The 23013-nt window shown below is 30.9% G+C and overlaps 3 protein-coding genes across 10 annotated transcripts; 1 reads left to right on the top strand and 2 right to left on the bottom strand.

Annotated features, from left to right (window-relative positions):
- Nucleotides 1-83: 83 nt before the first annotated feature.
- LOC105678715 (choline-phosphate cytidylyltransferase A-like) lies at nucleotides 84-5197 on the bottom strand. Of its 3 annotated transcripts, none has more exons than XM_012378260.2 (9): nucleotides 5055-5197; nucleotides 4133-4309; nucleotides 3708-3816; nucleotides 3408-3524; nucleotides 3062-3213; nucleotides 2750-2971; nucleotides 2446-2613; nucleotides 2204-2328; nucleotides 84-2130 (listed from the first exon to the last, which is right to left on the bottom strand). In XM_012378260.2, the coding sequence occupies exons 2-9, from the start codon at nucleotides 4235-4237 to the stop codon at nucleotides 2028-2030; spliced, it is 1101 nt and encodes a 366-aa protein (XP_012233683.1). In that variant the 5' UTR covers nucleotides 4238-4309; nucleotides 5055-5197; the 3' UTR covers nucleotides 84-2027. The 3 variants fall into 3 exon arrangements, with proteins under 3 accessions (XP_012233683.1, XP_067205312.1, XP_012233681.1); XM_067349211.1 differs by having other exon boundaries at nucleotides 4133-4305; nucleotides 5055-5189; XM_012378258.2 differs by lacking the exon at nucleotides 4133-4309 and having other exon boundaries at nucleotides 5055-5191.
- On the top strand, nucleotides 5117-23012 carry LOC105678713 (uncharacterized). Of its 5 annotated transcripts, XM_067349206.1 has the most exons (8): nucleotides 12892-12909; nucleotides 12962-13077; nucleotides 17485-17832; nucleotides 19263-19330; nucleotides 19677-19929; nucleotides 20400-20525; nucleotides 20913-21192; nucleotides 21255-23012. In XM_067349206.1, the coding sequence occupies exons 3-8, from the start codon at nucleotides 17630-17632 to the stop codon at nucleotides 22221-22223; spliced, it is 1899 nt and encodes a 632-aa protein (XP_067205307.1). In that variant the 5' UTR covers nucleotides 12892-12909; nucleotides 12962-13077; nucleotides 17485-17629; the 3' UTR covers nucleotides 22224-23012. The 5 variants fall into 5 exon arrangements, with proteins under 5 accessions (XP_012233678.2, XP_067205308.1, XP_012233677.2 ...); XM_012378255.2 differs by lacking the exons at nucleotides 12892-12909; nucleotides 12962-13077 and adding an exon at nucleotides 5117-5258; XM_067349207.1 differs by lacking the exons at nucleotides 12892-12909; nucleotides 12962-13077 and adding an exon at nucleotides 7359-7433.
- LOC105678716 (uncharacterized) lies at nucleotides 7965-9816 on the bottom strand. 2 transcript variants are annotated; one of them, XM_067349217.1, is made up of 4 exons: nucleotides 9676-9816; nucleotides 9214-9456; nucleotides 8746-9016; nucleotides 7965-8569 (listed from the first exon to the last, which is right to left on the bottom strand). In XM_067349217.1, exons 2-4 carry the CDS (start codon nucleotides 9429-9431, stop codon nucleotides 8555-8557), a joined length of 504 nt encoding a protein of 167 aa, XP_067205318.1. In that variant the 5' UTR covers nucleotides 9432-9456; nucleotides 9676-9816; the 3' UTR covers nucleotides 7965-8554. The 2 variants fall into 2 exon arrangements, with proteins under 2 accessions (XP_067205318.1, XP_067205319.1); XM_067349218.1 differs by lacking the exon at nucleotides 9676-9816 and having other exon boundaries at nucleotides 9214-9630.
- Nucleotide 23013: the final 1 nt, after the last annotated feature.

Raw genomic sequence — 23013 nt, 5'->3', positions numbered from 1 at the left:
AATTCATACATTGATCAACCTATCATTTGTCTAATTACAGTGCAAAATGATAAATTTGTTATAAACTTATACATTGTAGACTGTTTCGATTTATATAGTTTTATTTGAGAAAATGAGTACATCATGCATAGCTCGCGTACATATATCCATTATAAGAAAATACAAGGATTACACAAATTATATAAATTACAAATTATATGAGAATAGTGTGTAATTAATAACGCAATTGTCTTGTTACATAACGTTATTTACATTACAATGTAAATAAATACTTGCAGAAAAACATCTAACTTTTAAAGAAATTTAAAGTCAACTGCATTAATTTTATACATTCTTAAATATTCATTAAATTAACTTAAATTAATTTTTATCAGTGTTATAAACTTAATACTCTTTTTTTTTAAATAAATAATATTTTTCAAGCATAAAATGTCTTTTTTTACATAGGAGAATACATTATAATTAAAAAGATATGAAATAATTATCAAACATATATATATATATATATATATATATATACAAATATATATATATGCTTATAACTATTTTTACTTAAGAAATTGTATAATTGATAACAAATTTGTTGTAAACTATCAAATTGCACTCCCAGAACTACAAAATAAATTTTGTGTATCTCAAAAGATATTAAAAACATATGATTATAAAACTTGTATTACATGTAACGCTTTTTCAATTAAGTAAGAAACATTTCTGTTGATCATAAAATATTTTAGATATTAGTACCATGATCGACAATAAATATCAAATGCACATTATTTCAGATTGAGGCAGCATTAGTATATCACAAGAAACTATTGTTGTAGTTAAGTATGCATCTCTTTCGCACAAGGTAGATATTTGTTTGCTCTAGCTCACTGATCTGATTTTGGTTTGCTAATACATAATAACATTAAAGTTATAGTCCTTAAAAAGTATATTTCATAGTGATGTAATATTAATAGTCTCTCTCTCTAATTATTTCAACTTTTTCTCGCAAAACATTACATATTAAACTCTTTTATCTGTATCTGCAATGCAATAAAAGATTCAACACTATTTTAATTTTTTCATATAAAATTTTACATTTAAAGAATAATTTAGCTGCAACCCTAATTTGTTTTAGAAATTTTTATACTAAATATCTAATATAAATATTTAAAACAAATTCTATGTATCTGACTTGATTAAATGTTTGTTTATTTTTATCTTCACAATACTTAAGGTAGAATACGACATAATTTTGTAATCTATGAGGCTAAAAGTTTCTGCTTCATATATTTTGTTATAAATAATATTATTAAATTACGTATCAAATTACTCAAATTACTCACATTTAAAACAAAGTTAATTCGTAATTAACGAAATTTCGTATTAACGAAATTATTATTTTTCTTTAAATCGAATTATGATAGAACATGCATATATAAAGATGGAAAAGAAATTATTTATGCAATTAATCAACATTATTTTATAAAAGTTTATAAAAAATCGACTATAAAATATCTTAGCATCTACATATATGTATTAATATTTTATAACAAATACGAGTATGTTTTTAATCAACATTTTTGTGCTCATTCTTGAAAATACGGACACACTGTCAATTAAGTTTTGTAACTGTAATAAAGTACCGAATTAAAAGTAAAATAATGATTCACTTGCATTATAGAACATATAGGAACTGTATAGAACATATATCAGCAGTGCAATATCTCAGAAACAATGACGATAAAAAAAACATTGGACACTGCATTACTTTAGTCTACACGTATTTTTTTGTTATCGTGTGTATATTCTGATCTAAGTAATAAAATCTACAAAATCACACTAAACTTTCACATCACAACAGCCAATTTTGTTTAATGTATAGTATTTGCCCATACCATACAAAAACTATTAAGCATAGCTTTGCTCTCTATCAGCATTTCATGTTGTATGAAAATACATCTAAACCTCAAGATAGTAAATAAAAATAGCATAATTTTTTTGGTCAGAGAAAAACATATCTCTTTTAATATAATCAGTTATCATTTAGAGTGTAGGTGCTCCTCTTCATCATCGCTATAATCATCGCTTAAATAATGAATATTTTGAGGAAACTCATAGCGTCCTGTCTTCTTAGGTGGTGGACTGTGACATATATAAAGTAATTTAATTAGATATGTAACGAGTTGTTTTTTTTCTAATATGTTTAAAGGTATACCTTGTCTGATCTTCATCATTATGGCTGCTATTACTGCTGCTGTTTGGACTGCCATCCCTCTTTGGGCTTGCTGGTGGTGATAACGCTTGCATCAAACGGCCTTTACTTTCATTCCATATTGTTGACTGCGAATACAAAGAATTTCGATATATATACATATACGTAAGTATATACTTAAAATGTGAATAAGAAAAATTTAATTTAAAATTTAAGTTTTAATTTATTAAAATAATATTACGTACCAATCTGCCTTCTCTTCCAAACAGTAAAAGGAATGCATCGATAAAGTCCCGAGATTTCTCTTCCCATTTGCTTATCATATCCATCCGTTTTTCACCAATATTTTCCATCACTCGTTTTCCTTTATCTTTTAGGTCATCAAATTTATTTTGTAGGCGAAACTTCTTCTCCTGTAAAATTTTTTTCTTGAATAACTATCTTTTACAACATGTTATTCTTTTCATATATAGTATCTTAATGATACAATATCTTTTTAAATTTAACAATTTAAGCATGCCAGAGATATTGATCGATAAAATCACTCACATTGAGAAAAGAAACGTTAAGTTCCTTGGCACTGTAGCCTCGTGCAAGATTTCTTCTGACATACATGTCATAATCTTTGACTATTCTTGCAACTATATCCGAAGTGGACACTCCCTCCGTTCTCTGTGTAGCTACAAACATACCTTTAGCCTTTAACTTAGCATAAACATCTTCCGCATCATCCGTCATGTACGGTATATCATCATGAGCAACAAAGTCAATCTATAACATGATACAATTCATGCAATTTTTTTCTAAATAATTATGAACTCTCTATATGTCTAAAAATCTACTTCTATCGTGTAAACATACCTTGTGCTTTTTAAGGAATTCATCATCAAGCTCCCAAGGTGCATCTCGAACAACTTCATCTACGTATCTGCAATGTCTAACAGCATCATACCTTTCTAAATCTGTCATTACAGTCCTTCCTTTCTTGATGTGTGTTAATTCATCGTTGCACACTATAAAATAAAATTACGATTGATGTATGACATATTTATAAGAGTTCATTAATATAATCAATGATTACATATATTTAACATATAAATATATGTTAAATATATGTTAAATATATAGTATTTAACATATAAATATATGTTAAATATAGTATTTAACATATAAATATTAATGAATTTTTACTGTTTTGCATAATTACCTCCGACAATAAGATAAACATTTGGAAAAATATTTTTGGCTTGTAATAGTTGCCGCGCATGTCCTTGATGAAATAAATCATAAATGCCATCAGCATAGACTCTAATTTTCCTAGGAGCTAAAAAAAAAATAAACTTGTTTTTAATCAATGCATCAAGAGTGCATCTAGAACAACTCTATATATATACAGTTACAATGCTTAATAGTATCTTTATACATCTGTCATATAATTTTTTTTAAATAAGTGCGATATTATACAATTATATATATAATATTCAACAATAATATTGTTGAAACATACCTTTACCGCTTTTTGCTTGTTTTAAGGTAATTCGTGTGTTATAATCACACGCATTCCTCTCTGCAATTGCCTCTAAATCATCACTGAAAGGTGCTTCTTTACAGATAGACTAAAATAAAAAAAAAAAAGAATACACTTAATGACACTTAATAACACGATAATAAATTATCTATCTTAGAAAAATTTTTTGCTTATTAATAATTTATGCAAAAATGTACAGATATAATGATGCAAAAAAAATTCCTTTTATCTTCATGAATTTGTGCATTTAGGATATATTTTTTTTATGGTTATACTATAATATAAATTGTGTTCATCTATTTCTTTTTCATTTCAATTTATTATATTATATAATAATATATTGTTATTTTATAATATATTTTTATACAATATAAAAACAAATAAAAAATAAAAGTGGAACTTACTGGAAGTCTTTCATAACAGACGGAAACTTGATTATTACAATCGTTTAAAAGTATAAAATTTGTACTGTTATCTTCATTGCAATTCTGTTTGGATCCCCACGTCATTGTTTCTATCACACTATTGCTCAATAATATATTTAGTTTCTAAGTTTATATAGAAACTTATTTCCCAGCTATCTTAAATATTGCAAATATATAGCACTTTATATTAAATATATTATATTAAAAACTTATATTAAAAACTTTTAAAATAGTTTTGATTTAAAAAAACAAAAACTGTGCAATTGTAATTAAACGCTTTAGATATAATTGTTAAAAAATATATCCAAAACTTATAAAAACAAATGTTAGATTCTATTCAATACGTAAAAATTTAATATGCCAGTGTGGTTTCACTTCTAGAAACTGAACAAGACTGTAAAGACGGTAAAAATTCTCAAGCTTTTATCACATTAGATATGTTCCAATCTGGCATCACGCCAGACTGTTATCAGTTGAAGAGGAATTTAGTCTTGTATTTTAAATAGACAACACGATTTATGTTAATGATTAGGTTTTTAATATCAATAAGATACAATATAGTTTATAAATACATGTGTATGTCACGTTTCACAATATTTTTGTCATTCCAATGTAAAACCAAATTTATATCTCATTAAAGAGATATAAACAATTTAAATACTACTTTAAATTAAATTTAAAAAGAAAATAAATATATGTATATATGATGATGTGATAAAAAGGTCACTTATCACATTCAAAAGTCATGAAAATAGATTTCTCGAGGAAAACAAATTTTTGAACAAACAGATGAAAATAACATGCAACATCATATCAATAGTACATTTCCACATAATAACACTGTAACATTTTTTTACTATTTTCTCCACTAAGATATATAATGACTTAACGAAATACTTACAGCATGAATCGGAGAATCTTCCCTGGAACAGGACGCATTTTCTCCATTTACACTATTCTGGTGGGATACAGTAGCCAGCATAGTTTCTTCTCTGGGACGCTTTCTGGACATTTTCTCACTATCGCAATATCGTTGCCATGCAGCTTTGGTTTAACTGCAAGCACATAAACGTCACAATCAAATTACACAATACGATCTTATGAGGTAAGATATCCATCGTTTGCAATGTTTGTAACTATTAATATGATGGAAATATTAGAAAATAAGAGCATCATGCTGGAATAATTGTGCTTGCTCCGACTAAATGATGCCACTTGTTTTCACAAGTAAAATTATAACGTGGAGGAAAATCCACGCACATTTGAGCGAGAAATCGAGTTATAGCGGCAATTACGCTATCGCGAATCGATAGCGGGCGCAAGGCTGACATAACCCACGGCATCGTTGTCAGTGGACGAGCTTGAAGGATCGAAATTCGCGATCTAGTCTACCGGTCGACGTCACGCGTGACCGCGCCTGCGAACCGCATGCCACGCACGTCCGGTCAACATCGAAGAGAAAATTGACATCATGAAACCATGCGGACAAATGAAATTCGCCTGTCGATTCACGCGAAAAATAATACGGCGAATTTATCAATACTCACGGCAGCGTCGATGATTGAGTCTCTTCGTTGCTGGTCGCAAACACGTTGGTTCAAAAAACAATGAAAAACTGCGTTTCTTCGTGGAATTGTATTTTTCACGGTTCAATTCTTCTCTAACCGGTACTGCAATCAATCGTCAGAAATTAGATAAATAAGAAAAACGGGACTAAATCTGATAAAACGACGAGTTCGATAATGTGCTTCAACTGGACGTTAAATGACATGCGGTGCAGCATGCGCATTATTCCGCGAACGTTTCGGGTTCCCAACCTAAACGCCACGCCACACTGTACTATCAGCTGACCTAGCAGACATCCGCCGCAGAGACCTGTCGTGTTTAGGTCCCGTCTAGACGCATTTATGTGGCGACATGATATATATACAGAGCAAACTGACCAATCACGGAATATAAAGAAGGTTATATTGTTTAGTATGTTAGAATGATTGATCGACCTTACTCTATCTGGATCACAGACATACGTACCTACGAGCATCAATTATATATGTTTCTACAGAAAGGTGAAAGATACAAAAATAAGAATTTCTTTGTAATAGGATTGACTATCGTTTAGCAGACAACAAATCCCGTTACGAAACTTTATTCTGTCTCTATTCTATCAAACGCAATTTGTTTTATATATAAATATGATTCATTTTGGTGCAAATGATTCATGATTTGAATAGACTTTTTTCGCCATCACATGCCGAAAATATAGCAATAACACGATTTGTTTTCTTTGATTGTCAAAAAAAAAAAATATGTATTGCTTACGTTTCAATATGAGTTAAGATTTCGGTATTTTTAAAGCTATAACAATTTGAAACTAAAAGGAAAAATATTTTGGAGAAATTAGGAGAAATTCAGTCAATCTTTCACGTAAGAGATTTAGAATGAGATTGTTTGAAACAAAATTCAAAGTAATTTTCAAACTTTCTCGTAGTAGTCTTCATAGAAAACGATGCAATGCCGGTGCCTTTAGCTTCCGCATTCTCTACGTTTTTTTATTTACAATTTGTACCGTTACAAATCTATGCTCAACTTGTCAGTACTGAGACAACAATTCAAACGTTCTAAAATTAATATTTAGCGTTTCGTTATAGAAAATTCATTTCAAAGTTACACAGTCGATTTTCATTATCACAAAAAAATTCTCAGCGTATTAAAATCGTACTAATATAATGATATCAATCATTACAATAAAATATCAATCTTGTTTCAGTAATCGCTTCGTTATTCATGCATTATTCATCCCGATGCATGATTAGAGCGCGACATTTCGCTGAAAATTATGCGAAATTCGTAATTTTCCACTGTAGATTCTATATATACACGCCAGCGAACCCTCGAAATAACCTCAAATAACGTAGCCATGGATCTTACCGTGTTAAACAGCTACTTGCACAAACACTCTTCGAAATTTGCCGGGCGTCGCAACGTGCTCTAGTGACGGAGATCATTAATACAATTTCAAGATTTGCGCGATCGAAACACTGGATAACGCATGGCCTTTAGCTTTATCTCCCGATCAGTGAAATGGACACGCCAACTGTGCACTGAATATGTCGCCTTTTCGACACCGTCGCATCCGCTTTATCGTCACGAACACGTGTAAGTTCTTGTGGTAACAGAGTCGCGACGTGTACGGTCGGCGAGGAACGAACGCTATCTGCGTCGGGCGAGACGATGATGACGTAATATCGGATGATCGTCGGCGTCATATGTGCGCATGCCGGTATGCACTGGCCATCGCATACCTATGTGTATATATATATAAAATAATATAAACTAAAAAATAGCTGCCGTTTATTGACGAACTGTCAAACTAAACTCGCAAAAATGTCTAATTTACATTTGCTCATTTAACTGAAACTTTACTCGCGATTAGTCGTAAAATTGTGTAGTTATATATATTACAGTTTTCTCAATGTCAAAGTTCTAAAAGTGTTCACTCATTTCTTGAGTTCTCAACAGAGCATAAAAGTGTGAACATCAAAATATTTTCTTCCAATTGTAAGTATTATTTTACTTATGTACTATTTTAATTATTACTTTATGAAGCAACAGTTGTATATAATAATACGTATTATATTTTTATGTATCTCTAGCTTATTCATAACCTTCTCTAACCTAACCTAACGTCTGTGTTTATAGGTATAGACGAGCGCTTTTTAATCATATTACTTTCTGGTAAAAGTGTAACGATAGAGTTGATGGTAAGTTTCGATAAAATAGATTACTATTTGGTGTTTCAATTTCATTTCCTTGATGTTATCATGTTTTTGTGCAGGTGATGGGTGTAGACTTTCACTTCAATCACAGAGCTTTTAGAAGAGATCATTAAAAATGCTGAAACTCTGACGAAGTTAAAATTCGAACTTCAACGGAAATATCAACTGCTTGAAGAATTGATGTATTTACTGATATTGAAAATATGAGAGACATACATATAAAGCAAAACACTTAAAGATGTATTTAGTTAAAAATGCCATAAATAAAATCTCCACATTTTTTCAGTTTGTATATTTTGTAAGGTAAATTAATAATCAATTTATAACTTATTATAATATAATTATTATAATATAAAGCTATAATATAAAAATATAATATAATATAAAGTCACAATTATAATAATCAGAATTTGAGTTCATATCTTTGCTAGATATTTTTTTTCTCTTTTATTATAGGGAAATTCTTATTATTTTCATCTCCTTGTTATATAAAATATATATTTCTCAAATATAAAAATTTAATTGTGACTCAGGAAAATCGATAAAACATGTAGATCATTATTTCTACCTTCACTTTCGATTTCTTGTTAATTAAACTCAAACTCGAGTTTTTTTGTTGTCAACTTTAATTCTTATAAATCTGTACATTAAAAAATTTATATTTATTATTTCTTATTGTAGAATAATTTTATAATATAAAAATAATATACAATGTAAAAAATTTTTTTTAATTACATTTGCCCTTGAATTTAATCTCGTATCTTTCGCGTAAGTTAATTGTAATAAAACAATCTTTGTATCTAAAAATTAACTGACTTTGAAATGAAGCAACCAGTGGCCCAGATACTCCACAGGATCAGATGGTTTCTTCATTACAATTTCACGAAGAGCTTGAATTAATGGCTTGCTCAGAACTTTTCTTAGATAGACTCTGTTTGGTAACAAGTGCATCCGCTCATTCAGCGACGAATTGTTGGATGTAGCGGAATTAATAGAACCGCTGCTTTCGCTAACTTCAATTTTTGTTCGCCGTAAATCTCGCAAATTGTCGATATCTTCATCACTTAAATTTAAAGCCTTCAAAAGTCTGAGGAAGCAAAACAATTACAAAATTAAGAAAAAATAATAGGTGAGAACAAATCATAAATTTCAACATATTTGTTTAAAAATTGTTTACATTGATAATAATTAATATTTTATTTATATATAATATAATATTTTAAAATATATAGATCTACATTTATAAACAACAATTTTGATTATTATTGATTGATTTTGACTAACCTAATATGTTCATCCGTAAAATCAGAATTAATCAATGTCTTACTGAGATTTTTCCTCAAATCTTTTTTGTGTAAAAGACCTGCAATGTTTTTATCCGTTTTCTCGTCCCATTTATTTTTTTCTGTTTTTTTGGCTTCCTTAATTATTTGTATTTCTTCCATTGATTCTTCCTCTAGCTGTGATTTCATTAAAATCGTTTCATCGCTAATTTCCAACATTTTTAATTCTTCTGAAGTAATTTCTCTAGAGAAATTTTAAAGTACAGCATTTTTATTTCACATTAACTTTCTTTTTGAAAATATTTAATTGAAATAGATATGATGAAACTATAGCAATTCAAAGCAGAACGAAGTTTTGCGCAAGAGTTTTTTCGGCTTTAAACGAGATTCTTGTTTTTCTGACGCTCGACACAATAACGAGAACAAAAAATTTTTGCATGGATTAACGCAACGTGACCTTTACCATGTTAAACGATCTTCCTGCTCTTAAATTTACCGTCATCTAGCCATTTGCCGCGCGCATATATTACATATCTTGTTGGAGTATCATGTATTTGCGCACCGAGTCAAATTCCGATTTCTAACTCTGTACGTACTCTGTTACGTAAAAATTAGTGCGATGCGTTATAATATTTTTACACATAAGCACGACTAAGACTTTGTAATTTATGTACATAATTTATATATTTTTGTACAATGACTTGCCGCTACTTTGCACACGTGACGTGATAATTATACAAACGATGCTAATCGACTTCGTTTTAAGACTAACAATTCCGCGTTGTCGCGCTTTTTAGGACATCGTCACAATTCGTCTTTGACAATATGCAATTGCGGAGAATAACGCGATTTATTCATGGCAATGTTAAAACACAAATTGCAGATAGATGTTTAAACATAAAAAATATAATTGCACACATTTAATATTTATCAAATTCCTCGTAAACATTTTTTTTAAGTATATCTTCGAGAAAAATTAATCTTTTAATGATCACATCAATTTTTGCTTAATGACTATATCTTTTTGTTTGACTATATTTTTTTTCTTTTTTTATTTGAATTAATTGAGCAGTTTAATATATTCAAATGCCGTAAATCAAATTTTGCTTATCAAATTTATTAAATTATTTAACGACAACGGTGATCGTACTTAATAACGAAATTTAAAGTTGTTGATCTACCGAGTACTTGAACTAAATCAAAAATGAGTCATCTCGTGAACTGTTCTTGACGTATCATAGCACTTTATAATTCGAGCGAGAAGAATTAGAAAGGGATAAGTAGATTTTATTTTGATCAATTAGTCTTTTACAATGAAAAGAAAATTACAAACTGTAAACTCGCAAATTATACTGTGACAATCTCGCTGCGATACGTCGTAAGTTTAAAAAAAGTTATAAGAAATAAATAATTACTTTGCTGATTAGCTGCTATGTGTAATAAAATATTGTATAATAAAATATTACTTTATTACTACAAGAAATGCTACGTTTATTATAAAAATATAATTTTTAACGAACGTAATTTTGTTTTTTGTTTGTTTTAAGTCAATTGTCAAATATAAATCATAAAAGGATTTTGTCCGATGATTTCGTATCAATTGTATTGGGATTACATCCTATAATTATTTTCAATTAGAGGTTTTCATTGCGCCGGTACTCTTTGAAAGCCGTCTCTTATACTCGCATACAATGCTTGAATTATGGGATAATAAAGTCTAATGATTTCAAAAGATTCGCAGATCCTTATACTATCTTGAATCTGGTCAGTTGGCTTAGAACGCTGATACACAGCGTATATCTATTCACGAATTTATTTTCCAAGTTTTTCAAAACTTATTAACAGTTTAACGAACTAATGAATAGAAGTAATACCTTTGCAAGCGTAACTCTTTTTTGCTATTTTTTCAAATATTATTGGTTTTAATGGAACTAGTTTAAAAGTGCCGTAAATATTATAAACAAACTGAATAAAATTGCACGATAAGAGCTATCTTATCAGTTCGGCGATGTAACGAGAGTGCGGAATTGAATCGAGATTTAATACGGAATAAGTGATTTTCTTACGCGGAAAATTCTCACACCTGTGGAATAAATTGAACGTCAAACGTAATTAATAATACGACTGCATTTCTTTTTTGAGCCGTGTGCGAGCTGTTAATTGTAAATTTATAAAGTACGACGCATTTAAACATTTCCATCTGTGCTGCACATGTTACGCGTACTTATAGCGTTTAAACTATGATTGTCACGTTGCCGTCATCGATCAAAATACACTTGGTAGATATGCAAATAGCGCATTCACTTCAAGTAATCGTTTTATTTTCCTAAACAATACAATAATCGTAACATAGAGAGAACATTGAGAAAAATAAAGTATTAAAAATGCAACTTTTGCAATTATACTTTTGTACACTTCGATGTACGAATATAAATTGCACCATTAATAGAATAGATTATTACGACTTTAATTTCGCGTTATTGTGAATTTTTTTTACTCAATATTTTTTACAAATAATTTTTAATAAGACTCGAACATTAGGTTTTGAAATAAGATATAATTAAAAAAATATTTTAATTAAAAGATATTAAAGGTAAAAAAATATCTTATTGGACAATAAATGTAATTTATATAGATAAATTTAAATTTAATTTGTGTATTTTCAATTTTTTGTCAATGTAAAATAGAGTTGTGCGTACTTTTACCTGTATATTATATCTTTTCTTGTGTAACTTTCCAGGTCAATTCCACTCACGCCTACCCACACGATAAATATGCATTCTGTATTTAGAAATGCACGGACTTACATTCAGTCAGCATTAGTCAGTTTTTAATATATATATCAAACGATTTATCAAGCAAATTCTGATAAAAAGATTATTGCAGATTTTAATTATACTCATTATATTTTATTTTATTTTATTTATTGTCATCATAGTTTGGCCGGTGGCGCAGAACTTCAATTTAGTTTACAATTTCTTCTCTTATCTTCTTTTTCCATATTTACATTCTACTTTCGTCACACTCCCACTTGCTCGTTTTTATTTCAATTTCTACCTCTCATTTATTTCTATTTCCTCCACTTTTCTTCTTTAGTTTTTTCATCTTTTCTATCCACTTCCTAACTCTTTCATCTCCTCTCTCATCTAGCCTTTCCCTAAGTCTATTTTCTATCTTACTTCCTTATCTTATCATTCTCTCAGCAGGTGTTGTATTGTTTCTTTGTTCTCTTTATATATTCTGCATCTCTTTTTTTCTGTTTCCCAATATCTATTTCTCTCTTCCTTATTGCCACATCTTAATCTTGCAGTTGTCTTGCAAGTCCTATTCCTTTCTCTTTTTAAATTATTTTTATTTAAACATTCTTATCACCGCGATATAAAGTAGCAGAACAGTTTTTCTCCTTTAATTATATTTATTAAATTTTATTATATTTTTTTTTTGCTTATTTTAATTTTTGTAAAAACTTAAACATTCTACACGCATAAATATAAACAATTGTGATGCAATCGATGATTCGTATTTACGCGCTGAGCTAGTCTTGGCCAATCCCATCGATCATTGTACGAAATTCGCGCGCGACGCGAAGACACCCGAGTAGCAGTGGTAGCGGCCGAACATAAGCGTAATCGGGTTTAGTCGGCCGGCGTGTTTCATAGTGATAGGATAGTTTTTTGCATCGCTCGCTCGTTCACTGGTGAGTTCGCACGTTGAACTTTGATTTACGTACTATGCGCTCATCTTTTCAGCTGTGAAATCAATTTCGCGAAGGAATATCGAATTTTGCGTAATTCCAACGATTGAATCTTTATCCGTCTGTTTGTCCGACACGTCGCGGCGATACACCGGCAATACACGTACTTACGTAAGTACAATGACTTTGACGGGTATACCGCATATATCGAAATCTAAAAGCACCATCAGCCCGTCTACTTTTCGACACTGTGAACTGTTGCATCTTCTGTATAATAAGTAGTTGCTGTGACTGTGCGCACTTACGTACAAATTAAGCTCGAACAAACTTTGAAACGTATAATACAAATTTGATAAATAATTGCTTCGGAGATATGAGAATCGAATATAAGAATCCCAGTGTAACGTAGAATTAATATTAGCGTAATCTATTTGCGATAACGCGTAGAAAGTTGCACGTGAACGCTCGAGCGACGAAAACGTAATACTGGCGTGGAATCGTTGCAAGTCACCATTATCGTCATATCTAAAAATCGCCATTGAGATGATACCAGTGTACATACAAGCTCGATATAAGCTTGTGAATTCGTAAGATTCTCCACGACAATTGCCGCGATGCAATATTCGATGTAATCGTGCATCTTCGTCGGACGCGTTTCGAGCGAATCCTTGGCCTGTTTTGTGTTCGTAATAAAGTTCATTAATGATCCATACGTCGCAAATAATCTGCTCCACACATATAGAATTCATTCCGGAATGGCGGCGAAATAAGTTTTGCGAATCAACTTTCTTAATAACCCTCGCAGAAATCAAAACAAAATCTAAGGATTGAAATTAAACCTATAAAATTAAAAATTATAAAAATAGATGTTTACTTATTTATGATAATTAAGTATCCTTAAAGGCATCAAAGTAACATTAAAAAGTTTTGACTCGAAAATTTTATTTGCGGTATTTACTCTTGATTCGAACGCCGACCTTCTTTAATAAAGCCTTCTTGAAGTTTAAGAAGCAGCAATTTTGTGTACTATTTACATAAATCGAAGATCATATCGATAGCGGCGAGTTTTATGGCTGTGAAAAGATTTTTTAGAAATTCGCGACGGGCCAGCAATCGATACTCGTGCTAATAACAGCTAGGCACGAAATGCACGTCAATGTTGTAACATTGCATGCAGCCACGATAAAGAAGTGTTAATAAGATCATAAAAGTTTCTATCTGTGTTATATCTTTTTATTTTTTATACTATTATAATTTATCAAGAATTCTACTTCAGACGAGAAAAATAAAAAGTGCATTTTTTAAAACGGCGATATCAACAGTGTGTGTCTGAAAGGAAAGCGAAAAGCATATCAATTGTTAATTTCATGGAAATCTGAGATAAATAAATCTTTTTCTTGAGAAAGTGTTCTATCGTATATCCGTGCGACTTTAGCCTCGATTTCCTTGAATGATGTAAACTTGTTTCGCGAGTTATTAAATGAGATGCAAAATGTTGATAGTTTTTCTCATGTATACATTAATGATTATTAATTTCCTCGTTGAAGGAAGATAACCGGAAAGAAGCCGATGTTATATTTCTGAAGAAGGTTTGTCGTAGCGCACGTTTACACGACACACAATTCTATTAAATTTCTTGAGATCTAAAAATATCGTCGGTGAAATGGAGCGACTGTGATTCTAGGTCGTGACCAGAAAACCGACACGTTTTCGTGTGAGGTGCGTGATGATAAACTTTCTCACTTTTAACAAAGACTTCACGTTTCCTTAATCAGAAGACACATTATTGCACTAAATTCATTCTAACATCTGTGATGTTAGAATAATTTAGAGTGTATGCACACATCGAGAAAAGTTTTTTTTTTTTTCGCTTATGATTGATTTAAAAAAAATATTAATTATAAATATTGTTTAGAATAAAAATGTTAAAACTCGAGTAATAACTTTCTACATAATAGAAAATCGATTTATTTAATGTTTGAAATATTAAATATATTGTTCTTACATTTTAATGGCTAATATCGTATAATCAAAACATTCTTAATAAAAACTTTTTATATTTTCTCGATCTAATTGATTTTTGCAATTTTGCTGCGCGTATATTTCGATGTAAGTATCGTATTAAAAATGTTGCGCGTGTAAATCATAAAGTTAAATCCATTTTTCATAGACACAAAGTTTTTCTCAAAGTATTCTTATGAATAACGACGTTGTGTTATCTCGTTTAAAGTATATTGAATATCATTGAATATATTTATATCACATTTTAAGTTTTTACGATAAACTAAATATAGCTCAATTTTTTAATTTTAGACAGGTTTAAATAAAGATTCAAAACACTCAATAAAGTTTCACTCAACAAAGAGATATTTATCTGTTTGCTATCGAGTCTTATACGACTTTCTCTTTCAATCGTTCCGCATTTCAACGTGTCGATGATGATTCCGATGAAAATAAGATAAGTTGTATTGTTCACGAGTTCAGTTGCACGATGAATCATCGCGACTGAATTTATTATTAGATATCGCATGTCCGTTATACATAGTTCATGATTAAACGAAAACGCCGATTGTAATTATCGATTTCGTATCAGTCTGAATAAATCTAACACTTCGCGTAAATTGAATGTAAAATTATCACAAAAAAAAAAAAAAAAAAAATTGTGTTGCATAATCGGAACCTACAAGAAATATCTACTATAATTTTATCACCTATTTATTCAACTATCTGGTTGACATACGATTTCGGAATCAATGGAGAGATACTTATCTATTTTTTGCGCACATTTTTACTGGAATCACCGATCGATATCATTCATCATCGTGTGCTCCGATTAAATTAAGTGCGCGAACACTCGCTTATGTCAGCGTGCTACCACACGTCGACAAACGAGAGATTAGATTAAATGCTTTTTGCTCAACATTAACTTTGCTCGGCGGAAACATCTCGTTGAAATAACTTATTGATTGCATTTTTTGGAATATATAGTAATTACAAAATATAAATGATTCTTTCTCAACATATGTTATTTAATATATATATATAAAGAATCGCTACTCTGCACGCATCATGTATAAATTTTCGAATAATAATAAACCGAGAAATTAATGCGTTTTGGTTTTATACTACGCACACATTAGGTTTCACTCACCTTTATTTTTATTAAATTTTTTATTGTGCTTTTATGACAAAATAAATAATTGAATAAAAGAAATAAGTAAGCAATTATAGGATTTAATTTCGTTTAAAGTCTGAATTATATATGAAACATCAGGATTCAAAGTTAAAAATGTGAAAAATTTGAAAAATAATTTAAAGATTATTATAGTCATTATGATGATAATGCAATTCAAAAAATGAGAAGAGATAGATAAATGTGAGTGTGTGTTACGTACTTTTTGCGAAAAGAGTTCTAATTGTTTCTTGTCACGCCCGAGTAATTAGTACCTTCTCATTATATTCGTTATATGTTAGCACATACTGCAGTAAGGTAGCTACGCTTCTCGTAGATGATATGTGCCGCGTTTGTATCCTAGAACGGCACGTAAGCAACAAGAAAACGAGATGTCTGTTGAATTCACATAAACATAATATCTATTTTCGATGCTTGTGCATCATATAGCTACGTCATAATCGACGATTGATCGATTGCGCTGTTTGACATCCGATAATCTGCGCGCAATTATATGCAGAGTGCCTCGCATTTACTTCGCCATCTTTTATATACGAATCGATATTTGCTCAATAAAAATTTTAAAGGAAATTAAGAACTTTAAAGTGTAAATTCTTTTATTTTGCTCAAAAATATATATTCAAACGATTTAAGTCACAACTATGAAAATCTTAATAAATCGATATGACGTCATGAAATTTTTAAGGCTCACTATTACAATTCTAAAACTGTACGTTTGTACGATAAAATTAAGAATTGATTGTATCTAAAACTAAGAAAGAGTCTGTATCGAAAGAATTAATCTATCGCGAGACCAAAAGAACGAGGAGCGCAGCCTGCGTGTAACAATATTATGCAAACGACATGCAGCTGCGCATTGTAATCCAGCGGACGATTAGAGGAGACGTCTTGTTAACCGGGTTAATCGTAGCACGTAGTATGTGTTTACTGTCATTTCATTGTCATCGAGATTAACGAATTAAAATTCGTTTTTTTTGACCAAAATTTAGTTTAAATCTAATAATTGTTATAATAATGTATGCACACATGCACATTCAGAAATTATATGTTATGCATTGCTTCCCTCTTATCCATTTCACGCCAATCGACTTGTTAACTTCTAATTAATCACGAATGCGTTCCGATAAACTCTCGCGTGATCTCTAATTAACAATGTAATGCATTAATAAAAGTGTATTAAAAATAAGTAATTGACAATGTATCCAAAAAACTTTGCCATCAATCTTAATAATCTTTATCTTAAACACTTTTTTCCAATGTTAATATTACTCAGTAATGTCCAGTAAAGCTCACTAAATTCTAAATTTGTATACAATTCTATATAATTTACTCTTAGATAATAAGAACCGAGTAATTTCGATTAACAATTGGATAAAATTTTGCAGATAGCGAAGGCTGTGAAAGGAGTCATGACGAGAAACCGATGACTTATGTAGGAAGTGTCCTTGACGACATTTCGTCCAACATCTTTCTGTCTCTTACTATTTCAAAACGTACAACCGATCAAAATTTGACGAGTGAATCAAGAAGATGTCATCGTCAAGGCCGAGGCGACCTAGCGTATCGATTTGCGATTATCCGGAGCACCTGAATCCGTTCAATGACGGCACAACAAATTCGCAATCACAGGTAAACCATGAGAGCAAATCATCGAAGGAGTTGAAGCACAAATTTTGGACGTTCGGCAGGAGCCGAAAAAAGAGATCGAACAGCTTCTCTATCAAATCTACTTGGTAACTTTTTTTTTAATATTTAATGATAATAATAATAAGTTAAAACAGTTATAATTTTTTCACTTCTCAGTTTTAATCTTATTTGCATGTTTTTGTGTACATAATTACATTGTATGCAAAAATCGTTCTATATTTTTTTCTAGAAAATCGCTTCTTCAGGCTCACTCTCTTACATTATTCACGTGATTAAAAATACTTTCATTAGAAACAGCGAGTTCCGGTCTGATTAACAATATCTGAATTGCGAGATTAAAACTGCGAGAAAATAGAAAAATCTGCGCCGCATCTGCTAAAGGCATTATCATCGTCATCGAATCGAAAATCGATACAAAAACGTGCGTTGAGAACGCACGGAATCGCATGAATGTCACGCTCGAAATTATTCAGTCGTGATCGTTGGCAAAGTGGAAGCCACATTAAGTGGAATGAGGATGAGGATATAATCGGCGCTTTTAACGACGCGCAAACTACGCGCGTAGAAACAGCTTCGCTATTTGCGAGCATCGTATTTAACGGGTTTGCTTCTTTTCGATTCTTTTCTCTATTTTTCTACTCGCGTGATAAATCGGTTGCGTGTCTGAACAGTCTCGAAACACTTGATTCGTATGCGTATCTATAGCAGTGATGGATAAATTAAAAATGCATTCGTGATGTCATGAGATTGCTACGTGTATATACGATACAACATTTCTTGATGACTTTTACAATTATTTTTAAACATAAAGTTCATAATGCCGTGGTTTAATTTCTGTGTAAATGACGATACACAATTCGATTGTACAAAACGTCAATATTAGATTAGATTGAATATTTTTGCATAAACTATAATAGTCTACGTTTATGTATAAACAATATAAATTACACGTTTAACGTGTAAATGTATGTAGACAATGCATAATTTATAATGCGATATATATTTATGTTAAATTCTGTTTGAAATATATATATTTGTTTTATAATAAGCTTGAAATTTTTAAAATAACTTTGGATCAGTTTAATGAAAAATAGATAGTAGTTCGTACATTCTAAAATCGTTAAAAAATCTGAAAACCCAAAATTATCATAAACAACTTTTCTTCGGAGAAAATCACAAACTATTTAACTAGAAGCGTACGGCACTAATGCGATCGTGTATACCAGTTATGAATTTTGCGATGTGACCCAATTATATCAAACAACGCAATTCGCAATCTCATCATCTTCGCGTGCCTTCACCTAAGTACCCGTTAATAAACTTCAACGCGAAACGCGTCGTAACGATACAATTGTTACTTGTCGTAATCACTGAGCATTCCTAGATAAATGTCTCGTTAAACGCACACTGCTGTTAAATCCAGAAACTAAATGTCATTTTCACCTTCCTGATGTAGTCCAATAAAGCAACGACATTTGATGCTACGTTTTTACTCAATATCAATTTTTATATGCAGGAACGGATTGTTTGGAAAGCGCAAAGAGCCATGTGAAGGAGTGGAAAAGAAATCGACGATTACAACAGGTTTGTTTACTATTTGTTTAATCGCGCTGAAAGTACCTAATTCTATAAAACGTATTATCCGATGTAAGTTAAATTGTAGAATGTAAAATTAAAAATCTCTAAGTTAATTAATTATTCCAATGACAGAAAAAGTTATTTATATCACATAATTATTTTATGCTTATTTTATCATTACTCAATTATATGATCTAATATAACATTTATATTTTAGCTTTATAATTTTGAAAAATAAATTTTTCAATAGATTACGAATGCGAAATAATAATTTGCTTCGAGTGTACGAAATGTTTACATAATCAATGACGTACTTTATCGTGTAAAATAAAACTCTTATCACATGCTGCAGTCTCGACAACATATAAGAGAGAGCCTTACAACAAACCGATAGCACCTCCGCGCTTATCGAAAGATCAACAGGAATTTGACGAAGCACTGGGCACTTTGACAAGGAGGAGAAAGTATACTTTTGACAATACCTCGAGATACAGCTCGAATTTGACAGTAAATGGAGATTCTACTAAAATTTATGACGCAAATCCCCAAGACACCACGACGTCTATCATGGGCGTTGATCTCACACCAAAGCCCCCTGCCAGAAGGTGAGTTTCGTAAAAGCAAGGTCATTTCAATATGCATTCTCTAGAGTATTTTTGAAAATTTTTTGAAGAAAAATTATATACATTATAATTCTAAAATTTTGTATACATATTTATTTATGTTTATGACTCTTCATGAATTTTTATACATGAAATAATATCTAATACATAAAAGATATCTTTCTTATTTTATATTTAAAATATATAAATATAAAACCTTATACAATTTAAAAAAGTGTATTAAAAAATTATTTAAAAATTATAAAAAAAGAAATTTTTCTAATTTATCTTAAATAATATTATAAAATATATATCTCTATTCGAGAATCTTATTAGTACAAAATTTTTGGAGCAAAAGATGCGAAGATGTTAGGATAGAAGTTATTATAATATGCATATTTACAAAAATCTGTGAATTTAAAAACCAAATTAAAAAAAAATGTTTTTAAATTAAATTTTATTTCTTTGCTCAGATTTGGACAAGTAAGTCCGAGATTGAAGGACAACATACCACCTTTGGATTTCGAGGACAGACAACCCAAGGAGAATGGTGATGTGACCCTCCGCAACAAATCAGAAGAGACACCAGTTCCGCCACTGTAAGATTTTTTGTTCTTTGTTTAAAATGGCATTTATGCCACTCTAAAAGTTAGCGTAAATTTGTTTGTTGTACGATTTATAGGATATGTGTAAATGTAAAATCTATAATATAAAATACTTAGCAATTTATTTATAGTAATATGGTCGAGTGTGTGAACACTGTTTTACATTGACATTTGTAACATTTGTGATAAGCGTTGAAGTTTCAATTGCTATAAAATTAAATGATAAAATTACATATCTTCCAATATTCGCAAAGTAATCAACGACATCAAAATTTAATAAACATTTTTTTTAATTTGATAAGGACACATTATTTGAAACAGATTTTTATTTGCAATTACAAAATATTGTTGAAACTTACGATCGTCCAACTTATTTCTTAGACGAAGATTTGGCAACAGATCATCGCAGAGGTTAAATGGAATCACATCGGACCTTGAAGAAGACCCGACTAATCGATCCGGCGATATCAGTCTAAAGGATGAGAACGAAAATGTACCCGAGGATTATATTTTCAAACGATTTAGCCAAGATGCCGTAAGAAAATCGAATTTATCCATTAACAGCTGTACATCCATCACCAGTGCGGCTAGTACATATGGACGCAAAAAACGAAGAGCACCACAACCACCGAAACGAAAGGAGCAATTGGAAATTCCTTTGGTATGCATAAATTTATTTATTGCATAATGTTTTTTTATACACACATTCTTTTTATTTTCTAGGAGGGTGGCTGTCGACCCGCAGAACCTACATCAGAGAAGAGCATAATTGAACTCCAAATAACCGAGCCGATCGCCAGAGCCGCAGAGAACATCGAAGAGGTGACGAAGAAGAGCTATGGAGAATCGAACGAAAATTCACCACAGAAAGAACAAAAGCAAGTCGAATTATCTACTGAAAACGTGTTATCTAACGACAGTGTCGTGAAGAACGAAACATGTGAAAATTCGCAATGTGTATCTGACATGAAAGAGAAAGAAGATTCTTCAGTAGAAAAAGTAACGTGTAATCCCGATGAAAAATTAGGAAGAATCACATCTGAAGCAAAAGATGATAAAGAAAAAGAATCGAATAAAGAACAATTAAATAATGCTGAGAATTCCACCGAGAATTTTGTGAACGTCGAATACGAAAGAATGTCCCAAGAAAAGATCGAGATTCTCAAAGATGCCGATTTAGAATGTGACGAGGTCAATCTTCGGATTAAAGGTTCCGCGTTGTCGCGAAGCGATAGCTTTTCTGTAAAAGAGGAGATCGAGAAGATCGAGAGGCAGATCAAAGAGTTAGAGAGCAAGGAAGCATCCATGGATCACGACGATCACGACGACACGGTGACAAATACCCGATTGTCCATTCAGGCGAATCGCCGGCACTTCTTCGAAAATATGGTAGACGGGCCGTCCGGTCCGATCAAGCTAGAGTTCAAGCAGTTGCCGCGCGAGCAAACGGACATCCACGTGGTGAGATTAACAGATCTGCCGGTCGCGATGCCCCGGGACCCAGTCAAGGTGATCGAGCTGCACATTTCTGAGCCGATCAGACACAAACCTGAACTCTTAGACGAGGTAAATCCTATACCAAAACCCAGAAGACACAGCGCGCTCAGTCTAAAAGATGAGTCCGAGACTAGGCATTTAAAGGATGAAGGTAGCAGCTCAGAAAATCACGACAAAAGAGGAAAATCTTTCTAAAATCCTGAAAAAGCTTTACCCGCAAATTTTTAACTTTTCAGTGATATTCTGATCGTTAAAACTTTTACGTATATTGCAAGCGTACTTGGATTTAACTATAAATTCGATAAAAGGGAAATTTATGTGCTAGGAGACGAGCTATTACTCGAAGGCTGTATGCGTATTCTACATTACATGTCCTCTTTTCGGACATGCAACACTTTCTTATTAGATCGTAATGATTTCATACTAATGAAGAATCATACACATCCTTCTGTGAGAAAATTTAAAATTTCGATCGTGCTAGGTGATTGTATAATGATTTCTTTCGTTTGACATCGTAACATTTCATATGTAGGGCGTTAAGAACGAAGTTTTGCCTTTTGTTAATAATATTAACTAGTTATTTGTTAATTACTGTTAATTCAATGTAAATTAACAGATATAAGCATATTTTTGCAGTTTAAACAAGAATCATTTTTATATAACAAAAATTATTTTTGTTTAACAATTCAAATATCAAGTATCTTTCTTTACACTGAAAAATCTATATTATTCATATAGAAATGTAAATACGTATAAACGACAAAACTTTCTTAGCGCCTTATGTATTTAGGTATAATTTTCATTATTTATTGATACGAAATAAAGTCTAAATCCTATCATAGAAATATTCTGTGATACAATGTATAACTCTACTTAGAATATTTCACGAGATTATATTAAAAAAATATAATCTTATTTAGAATTTAATAAAATCTGTAAAAATGCAGAAATAAAACAGCTTGAAATAAATCTATGAAAACGTAAT

The sequence above is a fragment of the Linepithema humile genome, chromosome 2, assembly GCF_040581485.1.
Source record: "Linepithema humile isolate Giens D197 chromosome 2, Lhum_UNIL_v1.0, whole genome shotgun sequence".
Lineage (NCBI taxonomy): Eukaryota > Metazoa > Arthropoda > Insecta > Hymenoptera > Formicidae > Linepithema > Linepithema humile.
This window is presented reverse-complemented; position numbering and strand designations above follow the sequence as displayed.